This window comes from Netta rufina (genome assembly GCF_964035555.1).
Source record: "Netta rufina genome assembly, chromosome: 19".
Taxonomy (NCBI): Eukaryota; Metazoa; Chordata; class Aves; order Anseriformes; family Anatidae; genus Netta; species Netta rufina.
This window is the reverse complement of record NC_140143.1, coordinates 8,595,153-8,605,342: the sequence shown is the minus strand read 5'-3', so window position 1 is coordinate 8,605,342 and position 10,190 is coordinate 8,595,153. Positions and strand designations below refer to the sequence as shown.

Genomic DNA, 10,190 nt, shown 5'->3' with positions numbered 1-10,190 from the left:
GGCATTCTCACAGCCCCCAAAGCCCCCCAGATGCTTGTAGGGCTCCTGTGGGACCAGCCCCATGGGGCAGTGCCATCCTCTGTGCCTCCTTTCTGGGGACTCTTCCACCCAAACCTGCACTGCATCAATCCAGGGCAGCCTCTCCTTCCCTTACCACAGTCTAAGGACGTGTTCGAAGTCCTCAGCCACCTTTGAACATCGTGGTCTGAGTGGCACTTGAGGGAAGTGGGTTTAGACTCCCCCAGGCCAAGCACTAATCAAAATTTCCCATCTCCAGCCCCAAAACATGTAGGGAACACCTTTACTCTGTCTGATCATGCATCTGGTAAAAGGAGAGACCCTCTGTTATTTAGAAACCTCAAACACACCCAAACCCAGGAGCACTTCCCTGCAGCCAGTTAAAGGTATGAACCCCAGTTCAGATCAGGCCCTCTTCCCCAAGGGCTTTGGGTATTTGAAGCAAGCTTAAGGATACCTCTTCAGAACCAAACACCAACTGCTTTCCAAATTCCTGCTGCCCTAAACACCTCTGCAGACAAAGCCATTACCACTGAGCCTTACAAGCTGCTCCCGCAGATCTCCCTTCCAGCCTAAGGCTCTGCTGCAACAACAGAACTAGCAGAAATATCTGCCCTCCCCTGGGCTCAGCTCTGACCTCTTATTTCTGATTTCAAAGCTCTCGTTCCCTCTTTTGGACACTAAAGCTCAACGAGGAAAGAACAAAACCAAATTCTCAATCTGAAGCTTTCCCTTGCAAATCTCTTAAGCCGTTTCTGGCTGCTCTTGTTTTTTACCACATCTCCCTGTGATCCATTCCCTACCTAAACCAAACTGTTTCAGGACAACGCTCGATCCAAGCAGACGTCTATCAATAGAAACATTTTACAAACGACTTCTCTCACATCTGCAGTGGCTCAGAGAGACGTGGGTAAGGTTGGCACTGCAGCACTCGTGTTGAAAAGCCCCGGCACAAACACACACACAACGCACACCAAGGGAACTGCTCCAATAGCCAAATGGACCACGTTTAACACGGGCACAGTTCTGCCACGCTGCTTTCCTTGTGTGCCAGCTCGAAGCTTTGCCTTTGCTGCTCCTCTGGCATCTATACATAAGAGCGAGGATGAAACTGTCTCTGTGCATGGATTCCTGCTGCAGACCTGGCTCTCCTCCTCCTCCAGAGGAAGAGGAGGACATCACAAAGCTGGCACGCTGCACTGAGCTGCAGCCTGCAGGTTCTCTGCGTTGGCAGCATCGCAGTGTGCCTGTTGCTCCTGGTTTTGGCCACCCTTGGAGGCCAGGGACCTGGTCTGCCACTGACAGCCCAAATAACGCCCCTACAGCTCAGGGCAGGGGAAGAATTTCTCCTGAAGTTTCTCGATGAGGGAATCTTGTTCATCTCATTATGATTTTTATGATTCTTTGTTGAACTGGTTAATGGTTTTTGCATACAAGGCTGCAGGTTGTGAGCTGCACCAAAGCTTGGGAAGGTTTGGGAAGAAACTGGGTGTTTTCCCTTAATCTCTGTGGTGTGAGCAGAGACCTGACCTTCCCCTGAGCTGACCACAGGTGCTTAGGTACACAGACGCACCATCAGGGTTGATAAAAACAAATGCCAGTGCCCTGCTGTGGGGTTTTTAGGGCACTCCCAGCAGGGTGGCAGTGCCCTGGGGCCAGGCTGTCCCCGTGAGCCATCCACACAGCCTCCACCACATGGCTGAGGAGGCAGCACAGCCCTCACCCCGGGCAGGATCGACTCCCCGAGGGTTTATGGCCAGTCTGGGGCTGCGGGAGGGAGGCAGAGCTGCACTGCTGCGCATCAGCACCCGCTGTGCCCTGCAGGACGGCTGGATTTCCTCTGAGCTGCTCCTAATCGCCTGCTTGCCCTGCCTGCTAGCACCTGGAGCAGGGCATCCTCTCGCACCAAAGGCTGAGCCAGGCGGTGAACTCATTTCCCCACGCAGCTCGGCTGTTTGCTGGGGCTGCTCACGAGTTTTGGGGTCCCGGGCGTGACATGGGCTCCGTGTGCTGTGCAGCATCCCCTGGCCTCGCAGTGCGAGATCTGAATGTCCATAAAGGTGATGGAGAAGCTGTGCAGTGGGCTAATTATCAGATTAATTGATGCATGAAATATCTCCCTCCACAGGAACGAGGCAATACAGCCTGGGGGCCAGGTGAAGCGTCCTCGGAGAGCTGCTCGCACCGAGCAAACCGAGATGTCCACTTATGAACACTCTGAAGCAACAACACCAGCAATTTCACAGGCAAGAAAAGAACAGAGACATTAAAAAGATTTGTTCTGGCTGCAGTGAATTAACCCGATCCCCCACACTGTAGGGGAGAAAAAAAGAGATTCTCCTGCAAACCTTTACTCATCCCTGCAGCGCTCTTGTGCAGGGCTTTTTGTGCTGGACAACTGACAAGTTTGCAGCCTGAGGACCCCCGTTCCTAAACCCCTCTGCTTTAGGCAGGCAGCTCCCCAAACAGCCAGCTCTCGTGCCACTGTGGGGTGAAGACGGAAGGGAAAGCACCCGGCCACCCCACTGCCCTCCCATCGGGGTGCTCACCCCCAGCTCCCCCAGCCCCTTCCCAGGGGGTCGCCGCACCCTGGAGCGATTTTACCCCACTAAATCCCGCTCCCCCTGCCTACCCAGGGCAGGAGGTAGTGCTGGGGACACACACACACACACACACGACAGATTTCAGTGCTCGTTCCACTAAAACAGCCAGCGAGGGGCTGGGCAGGAGCCGCCACCGCCCCATAGCCCTCCTCCTGCTTCTCCTCCTCCTCCTCCTCTTCAGCAGCAGGGAGAGCACAGAGCACGGAGCAGCACGGAGCAGCTGCGGGCTCCCAAGCGACCCGGAGGAGGCAAAGCTCTCCCCTTCCCCTTGCACCATCCCCGTGCATCCCCCTGGCACCTCCCGCGTGCTCCCTGTGCATCCCGGTGCGTTACCCTGCACGTCCCGCTGCGCTTTCCCTGCACCCCCTTCCCCGGGCACCCCTTTTTCCTTTTTCCTGGCCATGAACGGGTCGGTGCCGGGCTCCGAGGAGGGCTGGCAGCCCGAGGCGGTGCTGCTCCCGCTGGCCTACCTCCTCATCTTCCTCGTGGGCACCGTGGGCAACTGCCTGGTGCTGGCGGTGCTGCTGCGCAACGGGCAGGTGAACAACACCACCAACCTCTTCATCCTCAACCTGGGGGTGGCCGACCTCTGCTTCATCCTCTTCTGCGTCCCCTTCCAAGCCACCATCTACACGCTGGAGGGCTGGGTCTTCGGGCCCTTCCTGTGCAAGGCCGTCCACTTCTTCATCTACCTCACCATGTACGCCAGCAGCTTCACCCTGGCCACCGTCTCCCTCGACAGGTAGGGAAGGGGATGGGGGGCTCCTCCGCGAAGCCACCCCGGCAGGAGAGGGGACAGACAGCCCCGGGGAGGGATTGAGCACCTCTGGGGGCTGGCGGGGGGTCCAGGAGCATTTCCCAGCTCATGGGTGCAAGGAGATGGGAGCACTGAGGACCTGAAGCAGGACGGGAGAAGGTCGAGTGGGGAGCCCCTGGCTCTTACCGGGGTTTCAGACCCCCAAGCTGCAGGACCAGGGTTTAGGCAGGCTCTGGCAGTTGAAGAGGGGATGGAAAACCAGAGAGAAACCAAGCTCTGTCCCTGCGCAGCCCTGGCTCTTACCGGGGTTCTTGGAGAGAGCAGCTGCCCTCCAAAGCAAAAAAAAAAAACCAAAAACAAAACATCAAGAAAGGGAAAACACGGGGACGTGTCAGCTTGGGCGCTGCTTTTTCTCACCTTCCCCTTTCAGTAGCAAAAAGCCGATTTCTGTCCCCGCGGTGTCCCTCGCTGCGGTGACCTCCTCAGCCGGGTTGCAGCAGGGAAGCTCTGCACAAAGGGAACCTCAGCCCCTGCGAGGGCTCCCAGCCACTGACAGCGAGCCTGAAATGATGGGGGCTGCTCTGCTGGGCGTGCGAGGGGATGCAGCGAGCCCCCGGGGAGCCCCCTGCGTCCTGGAGGAGGGAGCAGGAGCTTGCCGGAGCTCCTAGACCTGGGCGTAATTAAGGACCCAGCTAATTGCAGACCTGATTGTGGGGCGGTGCGTGCTTTTGCATGTGCCAGCGTGAGGCATGTGGTGTGTGGGGGTCCTGGGGGCTTGCTTCTGCCTTCAGATCCCTGCTGCCACCCTCACTGGAGCCGGATCAGGTGTGGGGCTGCTGGGCTGGGGAGAGGGATGGGATGGGGCCAGCCCTGCCCGACCCCAGAGCAGAGAATGGGGTGGGACGGGGCAGGGAACGGGGCCGTTCCTCACCCCGCTGTGCTGCACAGACCCCCAGAAAGGGTGGGGAACTCCTCGTGGGACCGATGGCCCCAGCCAGCCGAAATCCAGCACTTGCAGCCTTCCTCCACGCCCCCTCCCCTTCCCACGCAGGTATTTGGCCATCCGCTACCCCCTGCACTCGCGGGAGCTGCGGACGCCCCGCAACGCCCTGACGGCCATCTGCCTCATCTGGGGGCTCTCCCTCGTCTTCTCGGGCCCCTACCTCAGCTACTACCAGCAGTTCCAGCTGGCCAACCTCACCGTCTGCCACCCCATCTGGGACGCCGCCCGCCGCAAGGCCATGGACCTCTGCACCTTCGTCTTCAGCTACCTCGTCCCGGTGCTGATCCTGGGCCTCACCTACACGCGCACCATCCGCTACCTCTGGAGGTCCGTGGACCCCCTCCAGGACGCCTCGGAGTCCAAGGCGGCCAAGAGGAAGGTCACCAGGATGATCGTCATCGTCGCCGTCCTCTTCTGCCTCTGCTGGCTGCCCCACCACCTGCTCATCCTCTGCGTCTGGTTCGGGTACTTCCCCCTCAACCACGCCACCTACGTGCTCCGCGTCCTCTCGCACCTCGTCTCCTACGCCAACTCCTGCGTCAACCCCATCGTCTACGCCCTGGTCTCCAAGCACTTCCGCAAGGGCTTCAAGAAGATCTTCAGCTGCCTCCTGCGGAAGAGGGCGGCCAACAAGGTGCACGCGGCCCCAGCCACCCACACGGCGAGCACGCTGGAGGCAGAGCTCAGCGAGCTGCCCCACGGCCCGCCCCGACGCTGCTCCGCGCGCTGCCAGGTCCCGGAGGGGTCCTGGGGGGAGGAGGATGGGGCAGGGGGGCAGCAGCAGGGAGCGGGCGGCTCCTTCGTCACCTTCAACGTCACCTAGCGGAGCCGCTCGCCGTCACAGGTTTGGGGACGGACCACGGTTTGGGGTTAATTGTGTCAAGTTTTAGCCTTTTTTCCCTTCGAACGCTGCCAGGTGTAGAACTGCTGGAACACTGCTGCTTTCTGAGGGCTCAGCCAAGCGAGCGCCTGAGGAGCCAAGCGCAGGACTCGTTCCCACCCGACACGCTGAGAGCAGAGATCAAAACCCCAAATCGGTTCTTGTCCTCGATCCCTGCTCCTCTGCCCGGGGCAGGCTGACACCCTGCCGTGTCTGCGCCCGGCCCCTTGCGAGAGCTCCGATCCCCCCGACCACAGCAGCCTTTGGCTCCTGCTTTGGTGCGTGCGAGGCTCTGCAGAGCACCCGGAGGTCACCCAGGAGCGTGGCCACAGCCCCATGGGGCCTCCCTGGAGAGGTCAGGGTGCGGGGGGAAGCCAGGTGGGATATTAGGGGGGCAGAGAGCCTGGGCAGGGCTCAGCACCTCCCCGGGGGGGTCCATTTACCTCTTTCACTTCCCTCCTGCTTGGCGTGAACGGGGCAGGGATGCCACCACGACCCACTCAGCTTTGGTTTGGCTCGCCCATCAGAGGAGAGGGGTGCTGCAGGGGCTGCGAGGGGAACCGAGGGGCACGGGTGGGCCCCGAGCGGGCCCCGAGCACACCCACGGGGCGCAGGAGGTGGCAGCGAGAGGAGCGGCTCCGGGTGCCCTCCTCACTGCCGTACCCACGCACGAGAGGCTGACGTGGCTCACGCCCGTGCTCTTAGCGTTGAAAAGGCTCCGAGAGCAGCTGGACCCTGCTGCAGCCAGCAGCCGAGGGCTTGATTTAAAAGCCCATCACTTTTCTGAAAGAAGAAGAGCGTCAGGGGAACGGGACCCGCTAGCTCTTCTGAAAAACCCTGCCCCAGAGCACTGCTGGAGGAGGTGGGGAAGCCGTGTGGGAACGGGCCCGGCTGTGCCCAGCATCCCTGCAGCTTCCCGGGGCTGCCCCGCAGCACGGACACCCACAAAATCAGCTCCCCGAGAGCTCAGCTCCCTGCCAGCCACCATCACCCGCAGCAGCGGGATGCCCTGCAGGAGGGTTTTAGGGCCGGGACCCCGCAGCTCCGCTCCCGGAGCCGTGTTGGGCGCAGCCCCCTTGGCACGCCGCTGCTTCCACCCCCCTCCAGCGCGTGGCCTTCCCTCCCGGCGAGCTTTCTGCTGTCAAACCCTTCTCTTTCCCCTGCCGGGCGTTAGGATAAGCAGAGCTTCCTGTCCCCGCGCAGCGAGCCATAAATCGGCCGCCGCCTCCCCTCGCTGACCGTTGTATTTAGTCTGGGCCCGCTCAGGGCGTGAGGCACGGAGAGGGATTGTATAAACAGCCCCATTACTTCTCGCAGTATTTACCTCCCCTGCTGGACCCTTCCCAGCCTGGGAAAATATTGCATCAGGCGCGCAAACACGGCTGAAAGCCTCGCCCTCTGCTCCTGACCTCGGCCACGGGGAGCAATCCTCACCCCTCCACCCCGCTCCCCAATGGCAGTGGGGACAGGACACCGTCCTGCTGCCCCCTTACCCCAGGGGAAGTCCCCAGAAAGGCCAGGAGTCACCCAGCCCCGGCATCTTCCTAAGCACAACAGCCACGCGTCCTTCCCCTTCCCAAGGTGTCTTCCCAAGCACAAGCAACAGGAGAGGGCAAAAGGAGAAGGAAGCGAAGTGGTTACGGGGTGAAGCCACCCCCAAAGCCGGGCAGAGCTGGGCTGCTCCGTTCAGGACCCTCCTTCAGCTGGAGAGCCGAGCGAGCAGCGCTGCGATGCCGCACCGACCACGGGCTCGGCACGTGTGTGGACGTGGAGATGAGAGAAAAGCTGCAAAGAAAGGGCAAGCGATTCCTCAGCGTAACAAGAAGTGATTTTGTGAGCGAGGGGAGCGCTTCGCAGAGCCTTCCAGCACGTCCATTCAGCACAGACACCCCAAAACTGACTGCAGTGACTCCCTGCCCCCCAGCTCGTCCCACTGGGGCAGCAGGAGAAGGGAGCAGCACGCGGAGCACAGCACATCCCTGCCACCTCCGTGACTGCTCCAGAAAACAAACCCCAATGCTTGCAGGGAGGTGGAAATGTGCCGGCTGCAGCATCGTTACGCCCCTTACAGGGTGGGACAAAACACAGCAGCCCCCCCCCAGCACCTTAAACACGGCACGAGCTGGACAGAGGGGAGAGCTCCGCGTGGGGAGAGCTCCCTGTGGGGAGCTGGGCTGCCCCGAGCACAGGAGGAGGAGGAGATGCAAGATGCTGAGCCTCAGCACCTTGAAGTCTAATAAAATGTGAAGGTTAAAGGTGAATAAAAGCAGATTCCGCTGGGAGAGGGAAATAAATAAGCTGAATTCAGCTTCCACCAAGTCCAGGGGTGTTCAAGGAGACAAGGAGCGTTCAGCTGAAACCCCAGGTTAGTGGGAGCTTTCCAGAGCATGGTTTTAACACCAATGTTCAAGGATTTTTTAAAAAACTTCGTCAGCACCTGCAGGGAGCCTGCAGGGACCCCGTCCCAGGTTCCTGTCCCTGCTGGGTTTGTGACAAACACCTTTTGTTGCCCCAAAGCCAGGCACAGGGGAGGCTGGGAGAGCCGGTAGCAGCCCCAGACCTTATCACATCCCTCCAACCTGCCCCCCTGCAGCAAAAACAAAACCAAAAAAAGAGAGAGAAATGGGTCTCCAGCCCCCAAACCCCAAATACCAGGAAGCAGAAACTTGCCTAAGGGTGCCAGGGGAGGCACTGGCTGCAAGAGCAGGACCTGGGGGCGCAGAGAGGGAAAGGGAAGGGCGTTAAAACCGGCACGAGCCTCCGAGAAAGCAATGGGGTAGGGGGGTGTCAGCACCAGCGGCACAGGGCAGCCCTCGCCTGTGCCAGCAGTCTGGGCTGGAGCTGGCATGATTGCTCTTAATTAACGTGTTGCGCAGACATTCCTTACCATAAAAAGCCAAAAGTGCAACGTTTGGCCCTGCCTTGAACCCTCGAGGCAGCCCGGAGGGGCGAGCGCTCCCCCCCTGCTCCTGCCTCCAAGCCGGGCTGGGAGCCCGTCCACCTCCACCTCCACCTCCCCACGCTCCTTCCCCGCGCAGGGGAGAGGCAGGAGGTGCAGGAGGGGTTCGAGCCGGGGCCAGGAGGCTGCCTGGGTTTAGGAAAGGGGAAGCGGGTGGCTCTGCTTTCTCCTTAGCTCGGGGGAAGAAAGGGCGTTGGGCTCGCGCTTAGGGCTGTGCAGCCAGGAGCAGCAGCAGGCAGCACCTTCCCGGTGCACAACGCCTCCTCCCTGCTGCACAGCCCCTGCCGAGCTGGGCCCTCAGCGGCCTCTCATCCCCTTTTTGTTTCCCCAAACACTGCCAGGGCATCCCCAGGGCATCCAGCAGCCGTGCCAGAGTCTGGTGCTGGCAACCAAGAGACCAGGATGCAGCAGGACATTGCACACCCCATCATCTGACATCGTTCCACCTCCTCTGAGCTAAGCTGCCCCAGATTCTCTTCAACCCCAGACTGGAACAGCTTTCCAGGCTGACAGCAAAGCCCAGAAATGCCTCTTCCAGTGTAGACCATGCAAAGGCCTTCCCAGAGCCTCCAGAGAGCAGCTGGGGGCTCCATCCCAGACCCTAAAGGCCTTCACACATTTCTGTGGGCTTTGGTCAGCCCCAGAGCATCAGCACGGGGACGATGCCCACCCCTGCACCGAAGCTCAGATGCTCCAGGAAGGCCACAGGCAGAACTCCTCTCTTCCTTCCCCTAGCTTTGCTTGCAAGCATTCCAGGTGAACTGCCTTGCCCTGGAACCAGCTGCAATAAAACGGGTGTTTTATAGCCTCGGCCCGAGCGCATCAACGAATTCCAGCCACTCTCCTGGAGAAAGAAGTCCAGATCAGATCACTGCTGCAGCAGAAACAGGTCCAAAGAGACGGAATCCAGCTCCTTCTGCTCAGTGTCAGTGTGTGTATCCAGCACGGCCGACACCGCACGTAATGCGAGCCAGCAGCGTGCTGCTTGAGCTCCAAAATGCTCCTCCCAGGGCCTGCCAAGCCTCCGAGAGGCTCTCGGAGCTGGCAGAGGAAAAACAACTGGCACTGAAGCCTGATTTCCCCAACCATTTGAGATCAGAGGGCTCTCAGGTTGGTGCTGAGCAGCCACCAGACCCCCGAAACACAACCAGGCAGGTGAGGTCAAGCTTTGACCCCCTGAGGGGACCAGATTTGGGCTGGACGGGCCTGTCAAAGGTGGTGGTTTGTTGTTGTTTTTACTCCAGGTGTTTTCTACACCTCTAAAATACCCGAGTGCTTCAGGCCACGCTCAGGAGGAGGTCAGGGGTTCAGAAAGGCCAAGAGTTACCTGGAAAACAGCTCCGTGCAGCAGCTGGGTCTGCCACGGCAGGACCTGCGTCCTCACCCGGGCTCTAACATTCAGCTCCTGCGTGGCACGGGGTGAGATGTGCTCCTGGCCACAAACACCTGGGGCAGAGCGTTCCGAGGATGAACAGCCCTGACTCTCCCAGGGAGCAGCTCACCTCACAGCTCTGAGGCTCCCTGGGTGGAGAAATCTCCTCTGCTAGGAAAAAAAAAAGGCAGAGTTGGTGGATAGGCAGCAGCAGAGGGTTTAAAACGCAGCTCCCTACGTTTCTACATCTGTTCTCACTCCCTGCTTCACGCCGAGGTCTGCCTTATGCCCTCCCCTTCCCCTCGGGGTGGTGGCACAAAGGCTCTCCCATCGCTGGGCTAATTAGGTGCCAGCATACGCTCACTGCTGTGAAGGTGGCCTAGGTGAATCATGGATTTGCTCCAAATTGCAAAGCAGCAGCTATTGTGAGCGCTCCCAGCTCTATGGAAACCCTACCTTTCAAGTGTTACCACAGGCAGACAATGGGTAAGAGCCCACAATAGAGCGAGCAGCAAGGTGGGAGCAAAAGGTGCCTGGACAGAGATGACAGAAACACAGCACACACGCCCCAAGCTCTCAAAGGCCTTGGCATGAAGAT

The 10,190-nt window shown here is 59.8% G+C and overlaps 1 protein-coding gene across 1 annotated transcript; it reads left to right on the top strand.

Annotated features, from left to right (window-relative positions):
* Positions 1-3,022: 3,022 nt before the first annotated feature.
* Positions 3,023-9,643, top strand: GALR2 (galanin receptor 2; the record flags this gene model as incomplete). Its single annotated transcript, XM_084298340.1, has 4 exons — positions 3,023-3,363; positions 4,430-5,114; positions 9,027-9,180; positions 9,465-9,643. 4 exons carry the CDS (start codon positions 3,023-3,025, stop codon positions 9,641-9,643), a joined length of 1,359 nt encoding a protein of 452 aa, XP_084154466.1.
* Positions 9,644-10,190: the final 547 nt, after the last annotated feature.